The 22,500-nt window shown below is 39.9% G+C and overlaps 3 protein-coding genes across 4 annotated transcripts in view; all 3 read left to right on the top strand.

Moving 5' to 3' along the window:
* The window catches only part of LOC137971106 (uncharacterized), a 135,800-nt gene that overhangs the window by 58,027 nt on the left and 55,273 nt on the right, over positions 1 to 22,500 (top strand). The gene's annotated exons all lie outside the window — the stretch shown is intronic.
* Positions 1,867 to 8,406, top strand: LOC137970077 (collagen triple helix repeat-containing protein 1-like). 2 transcript variants are annotated; one of them, XM_068816548.1, is made up of 3 exons: positions 1,867 to 2,200; positions 6,664 to 6,906; positions 7,934 to 8,406. In XM_068816548.1, the coding sequence occupies exons 1-3, from the start codon at positions 2,063 to 2,065 to the stop codon at positions 8,279 to 8,281; spliced, it is 729 nt and encodes a 242-aa protein (XP_068672649.1). In that variant the 5' UTR covers positions 1,867 to 2,062; the 3' UTR covers positions 8,282 to 8,406. The 2 variants fall into 2 exon arrangements, with proteins under 2 accessions (XP_068672649.1, XP_068672650.1); XM_068816549.1 differs by lacking the exon at positions 1,867 to 2,200 and adding an exon at positions 3,594 to 3,826.
* On the top strand, positions 14,209 to 17,176 carry LOC137970366 (collagen triple helix repeat-containing protein 1-like). Its single transcript, XM_068816886.1, has 3 exons — positions 14,209 to 14,385; positions 15,168 to 15,410; positions 16,720 to 17,176. Exons 1-3 carry the CDS (start codon positions 14,209 to 14,211, stop codon positions 17,065 to 17,067), a joined length of 768 nt encoding a protein of 255 aa, XP_068672987.1. The 3' UTR covers positions 17,068 to 17,176.

Raw genomic sequence — 22,500 nt, 5'->3', positions numbered from 1 at the left:
CCAACAGTTTCAATCAGTGTGCAAAGATTTAGGTATTTTCTCGCGAAAAAGTAAAGGCGTGTTGTAAAACCAGTGTGAATGCTAGCAGCTAGCAGGCCGAAGATTGTGTGCTAAACTGGGGATAATAGTGCAGTTTTCAATAAATATTTCAAACGCCAAGCTTTTGTTTTTCGTTTTTCTTAAAAAGAGTAGCGAGTCTGTGGCATAGACTTTCGACCAGGCCCTCCGATTTGTTCAAAGGCCGGAAAACTTTATCCGCGAGATAAGTCACTATCCAACAGTTTCAATTAGAGTGCAAAGATTTTGGTATCTGCTGGCGAAAAAGTAAAAGTGTATTCTAAAACTAATGTCAATGTTTAACGCGAAGTATATCTCACACTCTTGATAGCGCCTTATCCACTGGACAAAGTTTTCCAGCCTTTGAATAACACTGGGGCCTGGTGACAGAAAATCAGTTGTAGGAAGGGGAGGGTGGGGGTTGTGCGGTGTTATTTGCTCGATTGAAACGATTTCTCACTGGTAAACATCGTGAGAAAAGTTTTAGTCCCCATCCCTTTCATTTCAATTTGATTTCTAGCCGACCAAGAGAAATACGAATGGATGAATTCACCAACGAACAAACCAACGACTTAAAATTAGAGAGAATGACGAGGGAATGAGCAGACGGATGCAGTGATGAATAAATGGATGATGAATGGACGAATCCCACCATTGAAAAAGACTCTTTGAAGAGGAACTTTCTGTTGTGACAATTCATGTCAACAAATTTTGACAAAAGCCGTTGTTTATATAAAATATGATGACAAGCACTTAAATTCACAAGGGAGTAAATTCACACTGTCAAACGCAACTAAAGGAACATAGCCAGAAACACAAAAAGCGTCATCAGAAACTGAATTATTTAGCAAAATTTCTGACAAGCCAAAAATATGAAATTGCTTTCGCATAATAATTGTAGCTACCTCTTCAAACTTTTCAGCAACATTTGAACTACGAACGTTTAAATGGCCAAAATTAGGAGAACAAGACTTAGTACGATTCGGTCCAGGATTCAATTCGACATCACAACAGAACAGGAAAAATAACGCTACATAAACAACAATACGCCAAAAAACAATTATAAAAAAATAGCAACGCGAAAGTATGGGTGGACGTAACGAATGTGCATTTATTAAAAAAAAACTTATAGCTGCCCTATAGATTTCTAAACTAACCCCCATCAATTTCATAACAGACTTGTAAGAGATGCTGATTTACTCACTGGCTGCTACTCAAAAGGGCTGGAACTTAAAGCAATAAATTTAGGACAAAGTTAAATTAATTAAAATGCAAAATTTTTTAAAATCGACTACAATGAGAGGTCATCGGCAGTAGGCCGGAAAAAAGTTTTACACAAAGCCTAAACGTTGCAAGTCGGCCTCCTTCCGAATATTAATTGAAGCAGACTAGCTGTCACTTCGCTTAACAAAAATATAACCGTCAGCAGTGACAACATAACCCTGATTCTTACATATATACAAGAGATAACGGAACGGTTATATTTGTTTTCTTAGGTGACATCTTTTTCGCCAGGAGTGGGAGAACAGAGAACTGCCACATCATCTTGAAACTAATACGCTGGTTAGCGACGAAGAGCAGCTGCCATGCAAAACATTGTCTCAGTTAAGATTAGGTATTCATTTATACTTCAATCAGGCTTGCTTTGATGGTTTTTGCCATCAGTTGTTAATAAGGTAAATAGAAGCTTGTAGTTCTTTATGCAAGATGTAAATTAGCGTGGCAAACAGAGGGATTTCATTAACATTAATTCGCTCAATTTAAAATCTGCAAAAGTGTTTTGGAAAATCTCAGCGGCCCTCATTCAAGTTCTTCAACACTTTTTTCATAAGCAATGCGTTCGAATGTCCGCAGAGTTGCATTGTAAGTCTAAAACGAACTGACAGCTTCCGTTACCGCAAGTGCAAACAGAACACGAAAATTCTCGTCAGTCTAACTTACTGACTCATCCAAATCAACACTAAACTGAGAATTGATTTGAGTCGACCGCCAGCTATAAAATTCTATGATTGAGAACTTGAGGTTCAGGTTACCATCAGTTTCCCCCATTGAAATGAAAAGATCGACAGCCGTGGTTCTGTTTCTATTGTTGCTACCAGCAGATGGTCAAAATTCAACTACTTCAAAGTTAACTTCAAACAAGGTAAGCTTTGGTGACAAAAGGAGTCCTGAAGTAGTTGTCTCGTTCTGGCTACGAAACCGTAAGACAGCGAGCGCAAAACTGTCGTTAATTAACTCTAGGTATCTGCTTTAATTCTCAGTGACCCTTGAAACGGAAACAAAACTAAATCAGTGCAGACAAACTTTAGGTATGGCCATCTCGTTTATGGGCACATATAATAAATTGTTTTATTGCTACGATTCCAGAAAATCTCCCAATATCTTCTTGTTACCATCCACTTGAAAATCAATTTCATGTGATCATCACGACATCGTTTAGTTCAAGTTCTCTTAAAAATATATATAAGTTAATCGACAAAAATCTTTTCATTCCCTCTGAAGAAAAAGAAAGGAAAGTCATCCTTCCATTCACCCACGTAGACCTCTATATGTTGCCTATCGGCTACGTTCCTCTACTTAAGGAGTTCGCAAAAGAAAAAAAATTGTCACTGTCGTTTTGTTTCGAAACAATTATTAGTTCAAACTGTCTTGTACTATACCAAGGTAATACATTTTTTGTTTCAATTTTTGTTTAGGTTATAACGTCTCCATTCTTATACCTTTCAGATTTTTAGTACTGGCGTAAAGTAGGGCGGATTCTTAAACAGTTTCTGTTTTGGTTTTTTTTTTTTGGAATGTTCGGATGTATTTTTAAGAGATACGGTAATTGTATCTGCTTTGATCTTTCATGTGAATTTTTTTTCACCGGAAGCGCGAGAACAGAGAACCTGGTTAAGCGACGAAGAAAAGCTGCCATGCAAAACCCTGATCTAAAGATCATTGTGGCGAAATGCAGACCCTTTCATAGTATTTATACAAAAGCAAAACTATTGTCAAATACCTGTGAAATGACTAGCCACGAAAGCCTAGCCAAGAACATTTCATAGTATTGTCAGGGGCACCCAACGAGAATATAGTTCAAAACCACTTAAACATAGCATTGTTAAACTTATTTTGGTATTTAAACGGTATATATAGGCATATTTTTATCCCCTAAAAAATTTTCATCTGTTCGGATTCCTAGCTAAAAGTCTAGTGATCCGAAAATTATAGGGATCAAAACTTACCTTTTGGAAAATTTTAGCCAGAAAAAAGGCTCCCGAAAATTCTAGGTGACCTTTTTAGGGAAAAATCCGTTAAAAATGGGCAATTATACCATTTTTCAGATGTTCGAAAATCTTAGGAGAGGCAGGCAAGCGAGACATTTTACAACAAATGTTCCGAAAATTCTAGATCTCAAATCATCTGCCGAACAGATATTGTCCGAAAATTGACGTTGGGTGCCCCTGTATTGTCTCAATTAAGATAATATCACAAACAATGCGTCCGAAAGTCCGCAGAGTTGAATTGTAATTCTAAAGGGAACTGACAGCTTCCTTGAAAACTCAAACAGAACACGAAAATTCTCGTCAGTATAACTTACTGTATGACTCATCCAAATCAACCACTTAGAATTTGAGTCTTTCTCCAGCAATAAAATTATATGAGTGAAAACTCGAGGTTCAGGTTACCATCAGTTTTCCCCATCAACATGAAGAGATTGACTGCCGTGGTTCTGTTTCTATTGTTGCTACCAGAAGATGGTCAAAATTCGCTATCTACTTCAAAGGTAAGATTTAAGGACAAAAGTAGTCCTCAATTAATTAGCTCGTTCTAGCTACGAAACCGGAAGATAGCGAGCGCAAAAAGGTTCGTAAATTAGCTCTAGGTATATACATTGTCTTCTCAGTAGCTTCTAATTAATTCTTGAGCCTTGACACGGAAACAAAACTAAATCAGTGCACGTGTAGACTGACTTTGGTATGGGCATCTCGTTTATGGGCATGCAGATATGCTTTGTTTTATTGCTACTACCATTCCAGAAAATCTCGCAATCTGTTTTTCCTGCTATCCACTGAAATGAGATTTCAAATCAATTTAATGTCCTCATCACGATTTTCCTTAGTTCAAGTTTCCTCACGGAAATGTAAGTTAATCGACAAACATCTCTGTTTCATTCAATCACTTGGAAGTACCCACATAGACCCCGATATTTACTGTACGGACCTACTGCTAACTATCTAGGTTCCTAGTTCGGAAAAGAAAAATACATCAGTTTCATTTTGTTTCCAAACGATTATCCGCAGATAATTCCGTACATTAACAAATCTGTTGGGGGGTTCAAGCGTTGTAATGATTCTAAAGTGTTTTTGAAGGCAGTGTCCAGAATGCCATAAAGCGTGCAGGATTCCGGTGGGTAAGTCTAAATACTAAATAGTCTTGTTATGGTAACCTCAGATTCGATGGCCATGGACGCTCATGTGACCTTAACAGTCTTCACCTACCACACCTACTTACACAGAAATACTGAAAAAAATGTTTTTGTAAATGTTCTTTTTAGTTTCACCTGAAGTGACCCCAGTCAGTGCTCCAGCTATAAATCAAATGACTCTTATATCAATTCATTATATCTTGCAAAATTACACAGGTAGAGTACACATGAAAAGACTTCCTTAGAGAACACCTGCAATTAACGTAAGCTGCTTATTTTTCTCCATTAAGGAAGGATTTTTTTCTTATCTAAAACTGAATCCGCGTAATTGTCCTGGTGGAATTTAATCAGCTCTTGACCCTTATGTTTGGAATACAAAAACAAGGAGGAAATTTGTAGTCCAAATCCCAATTATCAAATCTGAAATCTCCTTCCTAGTGATTGTTTGGAAACTGATGCAAGTGCCGACTGATGCCTTTTGGGCATGTCATTCCATCGGTATTCGCCAATAAACCGCTGACCTTGCGGAGCCTGGTAGTCTACAAACTTGGTCTAAGTGACTACTGAGGTCTACTGATACAGAACTTTACATAAAAAATAACCTCATTTGAGAAGTTGTGTCAAATAATAGAGTCGGAGACCTCGAAAGATTCGAAACCCCATTTTCGAAATGCTTATTCCTTTCCTAGAGGATAAATGCCAGGCCCAGTGCAGTATGTATGTCCCATTTTCACAGTCCAAAAAAAGGTGAAAACCAGTTTCCATTATGCCCCTTCATGATACTCAAACAAATGCAACAGATAAAAAGCCACCGCACGCGAGAGATCTCACTGTGACCTTACCCAAAATATATGGGTAGCCTGAGTTAGGTTTTAGTTGAGTTAAGGATGGTTTAACGTTGTTGTATTTACAGGGGTAAATGTAATATCTGCCAAGAAGTAAGCAATGATTCAGTAAAGAATTAACAGAAAGTTAAACCTTGTGAGGTTGGAGTTAAATCAACAAAGACGAAAGATAGTTCAGCACTATTTCAAAAGGCCTTTGTGGTGGGGAATTCAAAGATGAAGCAATGCTTCTTGTGCTGTTTGACGAACGCAACTCAGATTTGTTTCCGAAGGTTTAATTTTATACAAAAAAGAATTCCTCTCCTATGGAGAAACTTGAACTGGAAGTTCCTTAGTTTCGTATTAACTGTACATATTCTAGGCAGAAGATAAATTAATTGACTCCCAGTCCAAAATCTCCGCATTGTCAAGTTCCCAGTCCCTTATCCATTTCTTTTTGCTCCTTTCAGGGCTAGTACAGAAGATTTTGTAGGCTGCCTGACTTGGTTTCTTTGTCGAGTCTAGTTTGTGAAGTATATTGGGATTTAGAACGAGCTTTCAAGGTGAACGGACGCTATTTTCTTAGGTCTGCGACTTATCCATCGAATGGCCATTGAAAGAGGGCTCCTTTCGTTTAGACACAATGCCAGATAAAGATGGAAACACCCCGGAAACAGGATAGTCGTAAAAGAAAAAGGACAATAAGAGGTTCCCAGACAGACGACGAACCTTCAAAGTCAGGCGAAGAAAATTTCTAAACGAAAAATGAATGATTTAGTTCGTCCAAAGCTCTTGCCTACATTTTATCAGAAATACAGCAGCAGTGTTTTAAAATCTTTTTCATCAAGGAATATAACAGCTCTCCTAAGAAACGATCAGTGTCACTAATTTGCTACCCAAATTACGAAAAGCAAAGACTCGACAACCGAAACTGGATTGCTTGTCCTTCAAGCCTACCCGCAAGATTTTTTTAAGGCATCTGTTATTTTAGAGTCAGTGAACCAATTCAGTAATAATTTCAAAGGATAACCATAGTAAACGAACTGGCATTCAGTGGCAAGCTACCGTTAAAAATGTGGAAGCTTTATTCCAAGCATGAAACATGCATGATTTCATGAAAATAATATTTCTGGTTAGAATCGGCCATATCTGATTTATTATCTCAGCTAGAATAGTGTTTTCACCTGACCTGACGGCGGCCATGTTGGTGTCCCCAATTAATCATCCGGGAATCGATAACATAGACATGAATTGAAGTTACACTTGACCTGATTTGACTGTAAAAACCAAAGAGGTAGTCAGTATATTACAGGATATAAACAGTTCTTCCATACAGCTACGCTTACCTACTAATCACCCTTCACACTGCAGATTCAATCTAAGTGCCCTAATGGCCCGCCGGGTCTTCCAGGACGAAATGGGGTGAACGGGCACAATGGGTTACCAGGCCGCGACGGACGCGATGGCGCCAAAGGAGAAAAGGGAGTGGCAGGACCTTCGGGGCAACCTGGTCTGAAGGGAGAAGCGGGAACGAGTGGAAAAGATGCTGATCATAGAAACTGGAAGCAGTGCGTATGGAGAAGTAACGACGGTCGCGATATCGGCCTAATAAAGGTTTGCTGGATTTGAAAAGTGTAATTAAATAATACTTTGAATAATACAATGGTTTAATGAACCCACATACCTCTTTCAAAATGGCGACCAAATAAAATATTGTTCTGTTTTTATTCTAATAAGCCTTTCTAGCCTCGCTGTGACGAGCAAATTTCAAAAGATTATTTGTTTCAAAATGAGGGCTGTACGTCCAATTAACATAAGTACAAAAGAACGTAAAGGTGGTAGCCCGGCATTTATATGAAAGTGGTCTACACAACTTCATCAAACGAGTACAAAAAAATTATAGTAAAATTAATTCCAATTAAAAGAAATCATTCTCTTGTTTCTGATTGGGAATTCCATCGTTTTTTCCCATGATCTACATGAGGAAAAATGTATTTCAAGCAAAGAAGCAAAAAGAAAGAAGCCTGTCTATTGGAATGAGAATTAGACAATCACTATGATGCAATGATGCATCAGTTGAACATAAAAGAGAACTACGTAGCTTGAACGGGATGTCACAAAATTAGTTTCGGTATTGGCCTAAGTTCGAATCATACATATACGCATTCTTAGGTTTTGGATGTAAATGATATTAAACAAAAATGCACATCTCTCAGACCGTGTGATGCGCCCTGGGAAAATTCGAGTGACTAGCTTTCTTCTGACTTCAGCTTTAGAGGTTTTTTTCACGTAGTCCTCCCCTTTCAGTGGAACTTTCAACTGACATTCACTATTTACTCCAAAAATCACAAAATAACCCGTATTTTAAGGGTATAGAAAGAAAGAAAAAAGAAACATATTTAATGGGTTGATGCGATTTTTTCAAGGACAATATGAAACCTGAAAGATTGTCATGCCACACACAGGCAGTTTTGCTGTGTTAAACCCGCCCCATGCGAGCAAAATATCAGTTCTTAATTCACAGAAATGCAAGCGAAAAAGTGGCCCACCCATCCTTGAAAAGCCACGTCACTAATACAAGAAATATTACGTGGTGCAACGAGCTCCACGGTTTTAGGTAATTTCACAGTTTTTTTTTTAGGATTGTTTGTTTACAAAAACCAAAGATGACACAGCTCTCCGTGTTGTTTACCAAGGCAACTTGTACATGTACTGTAACACCTGTTGTAAGCGATGGTTCATGACCTTCAACGGTGCAGAATGCAGTGGCCCAATGCCTGTTGATGTGGTGCAGTGGATAAGAAAAGGAGTCGGCCATGACGAACACAGACCTTTATCAATAGAGGGTTACTGCGAGAATATCCACAAGGGCAAAATCCGTGTTGGGATCAACATCGGAAATTGCAATGGTTATGGTAACTCAGATGGCTATACTGGATGGAATTCAGTGTCTCGTTTGATGATCGAAGAAGTTCCTCGGTCCCAGTAACAAAGCAGCATCATGTTTCAACTTCTAAGAGGGTGTCGGATTAGCAAATCAGTACGAAATGATAGCAGGCCGAAGATTGTGTCCTAAACTGAGGTTGATGGTGCAGTTTTCAATAAATATTTCAAACGGCAAGCTTTTGTATTTGGTTTTTCTTAAAAAAAAGTAGCGAGTCTGTGGCACAAACTTTCACCCAGGCTCCCTGATTTGTTTAAAGGCCGGATAACTTTATCCGCTGGATAAGTCACTATCTAACAGTTGCAGTCAGTGTGCAAAGATTTAGGTACTTGCTCGAAAAAGTAAAGGCGTGTTCTAAAACCAATGTCAATGTTACAACGCGAAGTATGTCCACACTCTGGATAGCGACTTATCCACTGGATAAAGTTATCCAGTCTTTGAAAAACTGGGGCCTGTTGACCGAAAATCGCTTGTGATGGAAAACAGTAAGAAAGGTAGGATAGGGGAAGTGAGGTGTTATTTGCTAGAATGAAACGATTTCTCACAGGTAAAAATCGTGAGATAAGTTTTAGTCCCCATCCCTTTCATTTCAATTTGGCTTCTAGCCGACCAAGGGAAATACGAATGGATGAATTCACCAACGAACAAACCAACAACTGAAAATTAGAGAGAATGACGAGGGAATGAGCAGACGGATGCAGTGATGAATAAATGGATGATGGATGGACGACCCACTGAAAAAGACTCTTTGAACTTTCTGTTGTGACAATTCATGTCAACAAATTTTGACACAAGCCATTGTTTATATAAAATATGATGACAAGCATCTAAATTCGCAAAGGAGTAAATTCACACAGTCAACCGTAAATGCAAGGCATGAGGGAACAAATGTGCCTCAAACCGATGAAATCTCCATTCTCGTAACCAGAGCCTCATATCGACTCTCCCTCAGTCACGGGAAGAGCTCTGGTGTCGAGATTGATGAAATCTAGATCTCCCAAACAGAAGTCTTAAGATCTAATTAATCTAAATTACTGACTCATCCAAATCAACACTACACTGAGAATTTATTTGAGCCGGTCTCCAGCTATAAAATTCTGTGAATGAGAACTTGAGGTTAAGGTCACCATCAGTTTCCCCCATCGACATGAAGAGATCGACAGCCGTCGTTCTGTTTCTATTTTTGCTACCAGCAGATGGTCAAAATTCAACTACTTCAAAGTTAACTTCAAACGAGGTAAGATTTGGTGACAAAAGGAGTCCTCAAGTAGTTGGCTCGTTCTAGCTACGAAACCGAAAGACAGCGAGTGCAAAACTGTACATGTCATAAATTAACTCTAAGTATCTACTTTTGTCTTCTAATAGTTTCTAATTAATTTTTGATCCTTGAAACGGAAACAAAACTAAATCAGTGCAGACAGACTTTCTCTATGTCCATCTCGTTGATGGGCAGATATAACAATTTGTTTTATTATTACGATTCCAGAAAATCTCCCAATCTGTTTTTCCTGCTATCCACTGACATGAGACTCAAAATCAATTTCATGTGATCATCACCTACGACCACCTCATAAAAAATCTTACAACCACCTACAACCACCCCAAAAATATGTACAACCACCTAAAAAACATCTACAACCACTCACAAAGAATCGAGTACCATCTTAAACAAGCCATAATTGAATAAAATAAGCAAGACGACAATATGTGGTTACCATTTAGCCAAAAAAATCCGGAAGGCATGATCGTGGCATAAAGGTAAGCGATTTTCCGAATTTGTTAAAAACCAACCGGATATGAATAGCGCTTTACCCTGCATTCCATCCTGTAAACCGCGCTGAAATCGTGACAAAGGGCCTGGAAACGAATTTCCCGAATTCCGGGAAATGTCGGCACTCTATTTCTATTTCCCGGAATTTGGGAAATTCGTGACGATCGTTCCGTTTCCAGGCCCTTTTTCACGGTTTTAGCGCCCTTTACAGCATGGAATACAAGGTAAAGCGCTATTCACATCCGGTTGGCTTAACAAATTCGGAAAATCGCGCGCGTACTATCTGAGAGATATAGTAAGTTATGATATTAGACTCTGTGATGCGTCCGAGGAAAATTCGAGTGAGCGACTTTCTTCTGACTTCAGCTTTAAAGGTTTTTTTTTCTTTTTCACGTAGTTCTACCTTTTCAGTGGAAGTTTCAACTGACATTCAATATTTATTCCAATTCCTAAATATTTACCGTATTTTAAGGGTATTGACCGAATGCAAAAATGGCCGCCAAGCGGCGTTATTTGCTAGAATGAAACGATTTCTCACTGGTACAATTCGTGAGATAAGTTTTAGTCCCCATCCCTTTCACTTCAATTTGGCTTGTAGTCGACCAAGAGAAATACGAATGAATGAATGATCTGGTATGCCGGGGGAACGTCGCACTCCTGAGGGCCCCATACGATGTGGTTTTCTGGATTCGGGTAATGAACTAGATACTTACGACACTCGTCTGTAAATAAAAAGTTCTCCCAATCCTCTGTCGTGAGCTTGGAGTATTTCCTGGCAAAATTCAAACGAGGCCTTGACAGTGGTGTCTCCTTTCGCTTGAAAGCTTTCCACCCTTTGTTGGTCAATCTCCATACCGTTGTGCTGGAAACGTTGATATTGTGTTGTTGAATTTTTTAGCAATCTTTCTTGTTGAATTATTACGTTTATACTTAGCTTTCTTGATTATATTTCTCGCATAGTTTGTGAAAACAGACGGCCGTCTGCTCCTTCGTTTGTTCTCGAAGGACTTTTTTTAATGACCACTTGTTCCTGACCCATCGTTGGGTCTCTTTAAACAATTTGGCAATTTCTTTGAATGAATGGCCAGATAACCGTAAAATAGCTGCCTGAGCACTAGCACAAACAGTGACTGCCTGACAGTGACTGTGATTTCTGTGAAAGAGCAGAGAAAATTAAAAAAAAAGGAAATAAATACGCAAACAGACAATGTGCGGGGAAAATATGGCGGGACATAGCAAGCGCCCTTGCACATTGGGTGCGAAAATTCAAAAGTATTGTCATTTATTCAAATGTTAGATTGAAATTGCTTCGAACAATTATTTAGATAAATTTATTTACTAAATCATTTTCAATTTGCCTAAAGATGCATTAAAGGCTTGAGACAAAATGCAATTTTCAATCGGAACGAAGTTTGAAACACCCTGTAGGGTTATTTCTTTTCACTTTATAGATCTGGGCACGATTGTTCGAAAGCCGATTAACTTAATCCAAGATAAGCGTAGACTTTGGTTTCATTTTTTCAACTTTTGGGTAAAAGTCTCCTATGCTTATTTTATAATTCTCTTTTTTTTCAAGATTGATTTCCTCTAATGTAAAATTTTGCTGAATATCTGCGTCGAGCAACATTAGGGAGTAGAGAAATAAACTCCTTGGTCAAGGACGGTGCCCACTATTGTTATTGCGCATACGTTCTGCGCATCTCGAGATACTCGGATTTCCTGCGGGTGGTGCTTATTTATTCAGAGATATTTTTGCAAGGTTCAAAACTGTGGGAAGAAAGCAGAACTTAGCAAGTGCTCTTAGTATCCAAAAAGAAAAGGGGGGTAACCATGCATTTTTCAAAGATAATTAAGCTTCATATTGGAAAAGAACGCCATACATTGGTTTGCATTTTAAAGCTTTTTACAAATATTGTTGATTAATTATCTTTGAAAATGCGTGGTTACTCCCACTTTTCTTTTTGGATTTCAAAAACACTTGTTAAGATCTGCTTTTCCCGCATATTTGGACGTATACAATATATGGACCCTAGGTCCATGGACCACTCTGAGGACCCGGTTTACGGACTGTGTATGGACTACCCTTATGGACCACCCCTCATTTTGCAAAGTTACAAGTAGGAAAATCTTTCGACGAAAGAGGGGGTTGATCCTCACACTTATCTGGATAATTTAAGCAATTGTCTCTTTATAGACACTTGAAAAATTCAGCTGGCTTCAACGGGATTCGATCTCATGACCTCTGCGATGCCTGTGCAAGGCTCAACCAACTGAGCTTTGGAGCCACTCAGTTGGGAGCAGGTCATTTTGTTGGGCTCATTTGTTCCGGTGAAGGACTTTATGAATGAAATGAACTTACATTTGAAAATCGGGTTGTAGACGAATCCCCTTGGAGCCACCAAATAGGTGGTATAAGTGTTTAATAAAACAGGCAATTGCTTAAATCAGTAGCCCGCATGAGCGAACAACAGCCCTATATTCCCGCTAATGAGACTCTTGCGGAGCCCGATGACCAATCACAAGAAACCAACTTGACGTCACAGCGTCATCTAACCGGAATTGTCTTTGTCTTTTTGCAGAAAAGGTAGTCTAAAAATAGGTCGTGCATGGGCTCCTGGTCTATAAAAATACTGTGACATATAGTCTATGGGCCAAGACCCGAAAATTTGGAATTTCTTACCATTTAAAGGAACAAGTGCTATCATACATTTTCTTAAATCTTTGGTCCTATACTTCAATTTGATATATGATAGCAATATTGTATGCGCAGCTTTAACATTAAGATCACGTGCTAAATTGGCGCAATTGTTATGTCATAGAACAGGCAAGATATTCAACATTCATTAAGTAAGGCACTTTTCTTTGTTGTTTCAAAGCATATTTTGACTTTCACTATCCATTACACTGGTACACAGTTAAAATGTGATTTCTTAGTACTCATATTAGCATATTACTAACTAATATAATATTGTTGTCATGGCAACCATCACTACACAGACAGTTCTTCGCCGTAATGAAAAGATGCTTTCCCATAAATTTTGGGAGTACATTGCGGATGTGAATTCTTCAAAATTCTTGTAAAGCTAATCTGATAGCTGCCATTAAATACCAAGCTGTTAAAATGACTCTTTGAAGACGGGATTGGCCTTGCCAGCTTTAACGCGGTCAGTTTTCCTTTTCCAGAAAAGGCACTGACGTTACGTATCGCAACCAGTGAACGCATGCAGTCCGGGTAGACACCTACAGATGGTATAGCCATGACGTTCAACAACACTGGATATGCTGATGTATCTCGCACGACTGTCTGTGCCATATTTGAAATACATAGAAGCCGGGACAAAGCTCTTAAAGGCCAAAGTACAAAAATATCTCCTCCCGCTTCTATACAAATATCCTTTAATCCAGCATCCTGAAATTTCTTGCCAATGATTCCCAGGAGGGTACATATCGTGTGAAGTGTCCCCGTCCTTCTAAGGATACTCCCAAACCTCTCGCTGTGCTTCCATTTGATCTCAGTGACCTTTGCATATCATAACGCTTCGTCAAACACGACAACTATGGTTTGAAGCTTGAGAGTGCCCTTAACTTGAAATGACTGATTTAAGACTTCGAAGACGGTGGACAAGCTAGTGGCCGGTGCATCAGTAATCGGCAGATAACCTATGCTATCTTTCCTCACCTCGACTTCAGCCAGCACTAGGATATTAAACCAGTCCACCCAGAAGAAGCCACAATGGATTCTCTTGAATTTCTGACCATAATACTTCAACACAGGATCTGGAAGGACTGAGAACCACACCGCTCTCCTGCATTGTAGATGGGAAGTTCGCATCCGCTTATTAGCTCCAGACTTTTTTGTTTGGACTTTGTTATCACGCGTGGGGTTCGCCTGTTGATGAGGAAGATTGGGGTCAAAATGTCGAACCTGTATGGCGATTTCATTTGTGGGAAATCCCGCAGCTAGAAGAGTCTCCTTCAATCTGTCAATGTTACCCCATGCGAGAGATGTACCTATGTAAGGCTTAATGTTGTCAGGCAAAGAGAGTTTATTTTCCGGCGGCGTCATTGCCATTTTCTGAAGTCACAGTGCCGTGTTCAGTTCCTAAGTTTGAGTCAGTATGCAACCCCGTGCCCGCATCGATTCAAGATCTGAATTCGCTCTACATTACTTGTCAAGGTCTTTACAGCATAGGAAAGCAAGATGTGTTTTGGAGGCTTCTTGCTGCCGCCCGTAACTCCGAAGACCATGTCCTGGCGAAACAAGATGAAAAGACGCAGGACTTTTGACGAGCATGGTTCCCCTGGATACTTTAAACTACCGGTTAACAAGGTTGTCAGAAACACTTTAATCTCATTGGGAAGAATTATTCTATCTTCAGTAAGCTGAGAAGACTCAGCTGGCCATGGCAACTTGTCTTTATTAGAACATAAGGCTTTCCAAAGTTCTAGGGCAACAAGTCGGATTTCATCCGTTTTTGCTCGCGTTGATCTTCAAATTCACCATGTTGTTGAATAAATAAAATAAATAAATAAATAAATAACATGTTTAATTCATCATCTAGCAGCAATGAGCTGAATTACAGGATTTCGGGTCAGAGGATACATTAAATACTATAATGAGATAATGAACGGAATTACATGGCATTTATAATTATTCAGTTAAAGAGCAAACATATTCATGACGAATTCACTAAACCTATTTGTATTGCAAGGTTTCAAGAATCTGCCATTGTTGCTTCGAGGCCTCAACTGATAAGAGGAAGCAGCCGCATCGATACGGTCTAATAGGATTCTGTGGTGTTAGGCCAGATATGAACCGCTCGCATGCGTCTTTTCTGCGCTCTTTCCTTGTACTTGTACATGTTCATTGCCGTGACTCTAACATCTTCACTTCCCACGGCCTGCTGTCGGTAGAGCGGCGGAGATCTAACCCGAAGGTCGTGGGTTCAATTCCCACCCTGGTCAGAGGTTTTCTCTGTCCTTGTGTGGGCCCATTTCCATCTGTAGGGCTAACGCTCACATGGTTCATATGGGATTGAAATCTAGCACTTCACATTAGACTCTATTCAGTTAACTCTGTTTAAAATATAAGTGCTACACGGCCAACGTTTGTATAAACGTAACCTTTCCTTATCCTACTAATCAACCTTCACACTTCAGATTCAGTCTAAGTGCCCTAATGGCCCGCCGGGTCTTCCAGGACGAAATGGAGTGAACGGGCACAATGGGTTACCAGGCCGCGACGGACGCGATGGCGCCAAAGGAGAAAAGGGAGTGGCAGGACCTTCGGGGCAACCTGGTCTGAAGGGAGAAGCGGGAACGAGTAGAAAAGATGCTGATCATAGAAACTGGAAGCAGTGCGTTTGGAGAAGTGCCGACGGTCGCGATATCGGCCTAATAAGGGTTTGCAGGATTTGAAAAGTCTCAATAATACTTTGAATACTACAATGGCTTAATGAACCTACATGCCTCTTTCATAATGGTGACCAAATCAAATATTCTTCTTTTTTATGCTAATAAGCCTTTCTAGCCTCGCTGTGACGAGCAAATTTCAAAAGACTATTTATTTCAAACTAAAAAGCAAAACGGAAGAAACCTGTCTATTGGAACGAGAATTAGAGAAACACTATGGTGCAATGATGCACGCCCCTTAAAATCGGTTTAATGGAAATATCTCGTTCGCGTTTCAAACAATACAAAAATTTTGGAGTGTTTCGTAAATTTCTGGTGATTTTTCGGTATATTTGAGAGGAGATAGTTTTTCTCAAAGGAGTAGTAAAATTAGAAGAAATAAGAAATAACTAAGATTTGAAGTAGTTTAAAAATTAGAATTTGAAGTTAAAATTTGATTTATGGACACCCAAACAGTCCCCTTCAAACTAGCCTGCAGAACAGGCGTGATTTTTTGCGTAAACAGAGGCGAAAGGGAGGCGAACGCAAGGCGAGCGCGAAGCGCGAGTGGCGCGCGAGTTACGCAAAAAATCACGCCTGTTCTGCAGGCTACCTTTAAACCTGGTGTGCTCTTGGGTTGGGGGCAACTTCGCAACTGTCTGTTGGTGTTTCAAAAATAATTTTCTTTCTTCTATCCCTTCTTGAACCATTTAAAATGCCCTTCAAAGTCACGTGTACCCCCACCTTAAACATAGAAGTAAACTAGCTCGAATGTGATGTCACAAAATCATTATCGGTATTGGCCTTAGTTCGAATCATACGTATACGCATTCTTAGGTTTTAGATGTTAATGATAATAAAGAAAAATGCACATCTCTCAGACTCTGTGATGCGTCCGGGGAAAATTTGAGTGACTTTCTTCGGACTTCAGCTTTAAAGGTTTTTTTCACGAAGTCCTCCGTTTTCAGTGGAAGTTTCATCTGACATTCACTATTTACTTCAAAATTCACAAAATAACCCATATTTCAAGGGTATAGAAAGAAAGAAAAAAAATATATTTTTAATGAGTTGATGTCCTAGGTTAGCATCACTTTCAAATACCATTTTTTCAAGGACAATATGAAACCTGAAAGATTGCGATGCCACACACAAGCAGTTTTGCTGTGTTAAACCCGTGCCATGCGAGAAAAATGTCAGTTTTTAATTCACAGAAATGCAAGCAAAAAAGTGGCCCACCCATCCTTCAAAAACCACTAAAACACGAACATATTATGTGGTGTAACTAGCTCCACGGTTTTTGGTAATTTTACTTTTTTTTTAGGATTGTCTGTTTACAAAAGCCAAAGATGACACCGCTCTCCGTGTTGTTTACCAAGGCAATTTGTACATGTACTGTAACTCCTGTTGTAAGCGATGGTTCATTACCTTTAACGGTGCAGAATGCAGTGGCCCAATGCCTGTTGATGTGGTGCAGTTTATAAGAAAAGGAGTCGGCCATGATGAAAACAGACCTTTATCAATAGAGGGTTACTGCGAGAATATCCACAAAGGCAAAATCCGTGTTGGGATCAACATCGGGAATTGCAATGGTTTTGGTAACTCTGATGTCTATACTGGATGGAATTCAGTGTCTCGTTTGATGATCGAAGAAGTTCCTCGGTCCCAGTAACAAAGCAGCGTCATGTTTCAACTTCTGAGAGGGTGTCGGATTAGCAAATCAGTACGAAATGATAGCAGGCCGAAGATTGTGTCCTAAACTGAGGTTGACGGTGCATTTTTCAATAAATATTTCAAACGCCAGCTTTTGTATTTGGTTTTTCTTAAAAGAGTAGCGAGTCTGTGGCATAAACTTTCACCCAGGCCCCCTGATTTGTTCAAAGGCCGGACAACTTTATCCGGTGGATAAGTCACTATCCAACAGTTTCAATCAGTGTGCAAAGATTTAGGTATTTTCTCGCGAAAAAGGAAAGGCGTGTTCTAAAACCAGTGTTAATGTTATAACGCGAAGTATATCTACGCTCTGGATAGCTACTTATCCACTGGACAAAGTCATCCAGTCTTTGAACAACTGCGGCCTGCTGACCGAAAATCGGTTGCGTATGAAGCGTTGGCTGAAGTCGGGAGGATAGGGAAAGTGAGGCGTTATTTTCTAGAAGGAAACGATTTTCAATCTGGTAAAATTCGTGAGATAAGTTTTATTCGTCATCCCTTTCACTTCAATTTGGCCTCTAGCCGACTAAGAGAAATACGAGTGAATGAATTTACCAACGAACGAACCAACAACTGAAAAAAGAAAGGCGGACGATGGAATGAACAGATAGAAGCCAGGTGCACTGATGTGAGATACGTTTTAGTCGCCATCCCTTGACTCTTCAATTTGGCTTCAAGCCGACCAAGAGAAATACGAATGAATGAATTCACCAACGAATCAACCAACAACTGAAAATTAGAAAGAAGGACGACGGAATGAGCAGACGGATGCAGTGATGAATAAATGGATGGATGGACTAATAAAATCCACTGAAAAACCACTCTTCGAATAGGAAATTTCTATTGTGACAATTCATGTTAACAAATTTTGACAAAAGCCATTGTTTATATAAAATAAGATGAAAAGCACCTAAATTCACAAAGGAGTAAATTCACACAGTCAACCCAAACGTCAGGTGGGAATTAGAGTGAACAAAATTTACCTATTTACTTCCTTTGGCAATGACATTATCACACGGCTCTTCCTTGAAGATATCTTCAATAAACCCTGACCCAGACCCAATCATCCCTCACCCCACGGAATAGACATGCCGCAATGTTAGAACCACACATCTCTTACTTGAAGCAATTATACCTTAAAACATCATAATCATCATCAGAGTTAGGATATCGCAGTGGGAGGGGGGAGGGGGGGAGGCTTTGCTGCAGCTACAATGTTTCTTCAGGCTACTCTATCCCGAGATATTTCCTGGATATCGGCAATGGACAATCCAGCAATAACGAAAGATATTCAGTACGTTTCAGTTTTCTCCACCATGTCCTGGTACTGCCAAGAGGGCGCCTCCACTGCTCTTTAGGCTCCTAATGCAGTGCGACTAGTTTTGAAGAGTAGGGTTATTTTACATTCCTTTCAATCTATGGATCTGGGCCAGGTTTTTAGAAAGCTGATTAATAACTTAATCCATGATTGGCGTTAACTTTGGGTTCATTTTTTCAACTTTTGGGTGAAAGTTTCCTATGCTTATTTTATTTTGTTTTTTCAATATTGACTTTCTCTAATGTAAAATATTGCTGAATATCAGCGTCGAACAACATTTGGGAGGAAGTCCTTGGTTAATTTTTAATCTGGGATTAGCGTTAAACGGCTTTTGGACAACCAGGCCAAGCTGGGTACAAGAATGTTACTCAGCTGCGTAGGGACTGGGGAAATTAGTGAAAATAATGGCCACTGGGTGGAGAACACGGGACGAGGACTTGTTTATTGACGTTCACTTACTCTTCAAAAGAGCGGGATGAAACAGAACTTATACCAGCATTGGGAGAAGGAAGAGGTAAACCAACAAAAGATGTCACTTCCATTGCCCTTCCCTAAAGCAGCGCTTGAAATCACGAAGGAAAAGCAGTCGATTCCAATGGCTTCGACTCGGCGGGGAAAAGCCTCTCTGGTGAAAGCTCGTGCTTTGACAGAATCACCTCCTGTTAGGAGACCAGGAGGGAAAGTTGAGAAGCAAATTTCCGGCATAAAATTCCTTTGTCTTGTATCACTTTGTGTATCACTTTACACCTTCTTGAAGCTGTTTGATTGCTGTGTCTTGTGCATCAACCTTCTTGTTAAGCGCTGTGATTGAAGAGTGAGCGAACTCTAAGGTGGTTTCTAACTCCTTATTCCTTTCTTCAAGGCAGCTTTGCTTCTGTTTTAAGCCCTCGATTTCTTGGATGCAATTCAACGCTTTGTCTAGCTTCTCTTTGATTGTAGCGATCTAGTCCGCCATGTTGTGACATGTACCACAACATTCCTCACATTGCAAGGTCGAGAACCTTTGCTTCTCTTTCTTCTCTTTCGGCTCCGTGAGTCATCCTTGGTTGTCTCTTCGTTTTCTGACATTTTGCTCGGCTTTTGGGTTTTCTAATAGCTGATTACATGCCCTTTTTACGGCGGAGCGCGCGTCCGCACGTCTGATCACTTCGAAAGCTAGTCGCTGCGTGGGGACTGGGGATGTTTCTGAAATGGTGGGCACTCGATGGAAAACAAGGGACGAGGACTTGTTTACTGACGTTCACTCTTCAAAAGAGTACGATAAAACAGAACTTATTGCAGCATTGGAAGAAGGAAGAGTCAAACCAACAAAAGATGTCACTTGTATTGCCCTTTCTAAAGCAGCACTTGGGATAACGAAGGAAAAACAGTTTGATTTCCAGGGTTTGTCGACTGGGCGGGAAAGAGTCTCTTTAATGAAAGCTCGTGCTTTGTCAGACTAACCTCCAGCCAGGAGATCAGAAGAGAAACTTGAGAAGCAAATTCCTTTTTTGTGTATCACTTTGAAAAGCGTTTGTTTCGGCTAGCTATTTGAAACGTTAAAAAAATAATTATTAGCACTTAAGTAAAAGCATTATCGCAAATAAATGAAGGGGGTAGTTTCTAAAGAAACTGTGGTGCTGCGTCGGTGGGGAAGTAATATACAAAAATTTGGTTTTATCAACGGAGTTGATAATGTAAATTGGCCACCGTACAGAGATTCTAAAAGCTGACGTTTCGAGCGTTAGCCCTTCGTCAGAGCGAATCGAGGAATTATGGGTTACGTGTAGTTTTTAGAGTAGAGTAGGAGCTACGCTATTGGTGGTAACATGGCAACGTGAAAGATAGGAATATATTAGTTAAATGAAAAGCGTTCGTTAATACCGTGAGGATCAAGGGTGCCGATTTGGAAGATGAATTTTTGTTCTAGATAGATAGCCATGTGTTGTTTGGAGTGGTTAGGGAGATTAAAATGACGAGCGACTGGCTTAGATGCATCCTTGTCATTCTTCTCAACATCGCGAAGGTGTTCGCGGAATCGGTCACCTAGTCGTCTACCTGTCTCGCCAATGTATTATTTATTGCATAACGTACAGGTTATGCTATAAATGACATTTGCAGAGGTACATGTGAAACGATCGGTGATCTTAACAGATCGCTTAGGTCGCGATATCTTGCTAGTGTTGACAATGAAAAGACAAGTTTTGCATCGTGAGCGCGCGCATTTGAAAGTGCCGGGTTGCTCGTTAGTTTTGAGCGCGCTTCTAACTAAAAAGTTGCCTACCAGTCTCGGGATCATTTTGGAGTAATTTAAAATTATTAAGAATGATACTTTTGACTGCTTGTTTATGAGGATGGAAAGTGAGGGTGAATGGAATTCTGTCATTCTTATCTTTTTGTGACGTTTGTAGTGATGACTGTCGATCAAATTGTTGGGCCCGATGATGGCCCACTTTGACCACAGAGACAGGATAGCCACGTTTTTCGAATAACTGGCACATCTCCTCTTATTTGCTGGAAAAATCGGAGTCATCACTATATAGACGTCGAAGTCTAAGAAATTGAGAATAAGGAATGGAGTTCTTGACATGTGATGGATGTGATGACGAATACAACAAATAACTGTGAGAATCTGTAGGTTTGTTGTGCACACTGGTACATAGCATGTTGGCACTAATAGAAACTTTGATATCTAGGAAAGCCAATGAAGTTTCCGAAATTTCCCAGGTATATTTGAGAGCCGGATGAAAAGAATTGACGGAGGTTATAAAATGATCGAGTTCTTCTCTGCTGAATGAAATAGCGCCGATACAATCGTCGATGTAGCGGCCGTAGAGTTCAGGTTTGGGGCCGTTGTACTGATTAAAAAATTGGTGTTCAACATACCCTACAAAAAGATTGGCATAGCTAGGTCCATGATTCTTGTGCCCATCGCTACACCATTAATATGTTTGTAATAGTTGCCGGCGAATGAAAAACAATTAAGCGTTAAAACTAGTTCGGCAAGGCGGAGGAGCGTTCCGAGCTTGGTTCTTTGACAGTGCGTTGATCGAAAAAGTGTTAAAGTGCTTGAAGACCTTCGCTATTGGGAATGACTGTGTACAGAGATGTAATGTCCATGGTGAAAATAAGTTTGTCTTGGTCGGAGAAATTGAAATCGCGGAAAACTTTTAGTGCGTGTGTACTGTCTTTAATGTATGATGCCAAAGATTTGACGATAGGCGTCATAATCCTGTCTAAGTAGCTAGAAATGAGTTCGGTGGGGCAACTACAGGCAGAAACGATAGGGCGACCTGGGTTGTTAGGTTTGTGAATTTTAGGCAAGAAGTAAATGCACGAGGTTCTAGGAGTGTTGATGATGAGATTAGTGGCAGTGTCCGGTAATTCTTGATTAACTATGAGATTCTGAATTGTTTCTTTGAAAAGTTTTTGATTTTTGGAAGTGAGATCTTTCTGGATTTTGGCATAAAACGAGGTACTACCGCGCCGCCTCTGTCGGCCGATTTGACAACTATGTCATTGCGTTTAAGATTTTTAAGCGCCGCCCACTCTTCCGAGGAAAGGTTGGAAAATTTAGTGTTACGATTGAAATTAAGTTTGTGAACGTCGTGACGGCATTTTTTGGTGAAAAAATCTCAGGAGGCAAATTGTTCCTCTGGGGGAGTCCATTTAGATTTGCGAACTTGAAATTGTTTCAAAAATATCTTTGTTAGAAGTGCCCGAATCGTCCTCTTTGTCATGAAAAAAGGTTTTTAACTGAACGCGGCGAAGGAATTTTTCAACATCTTGCTTAATAGAAAATTCGTTGGTGCGTTTGGTAATAGGGACAAAATTTAGGCCCTTACTGAGAACAGATTTCTCTGAGTTAGTAGGCGGAAGATTTTCTGGAATTGTAACTACGGTATTATGGCTATGCAATGTAGTGTCGTCGGTAATTTGCGGACCTATTAATTGTTGAAGTTTTAGGGTCTTGGTTTGGTGTAAATGGTCAAACAGTCCAGAATTAAGTTCTCGGATTTTAGCGCGAATCGATTGTAATAAAAGAATGCAAGTCAGTTCGATCGAAAGTTGTTTCGATCGAAGGTCGATTCGATC

This window comes from Montipora foliosa, chromosome 9, assembly GCF_036669935.1.
Source record: "Montipora foliosa isolate CH-2021 chromosome 9, ASM3666993v2, whole genome shotgun sequence".
Classification (NCBI taxonomy): Eukaryota; Metazoa; Cnidaria; class Anthozoa; order Scleractinia; family Acroporidae; genus Montipora; species Montipora foliosa.
The sequence above is the reverse complement of the archived record's forward strand: the minus strand, read 5'-3'. Positions and strand labels throughout refer to the sequence as shown.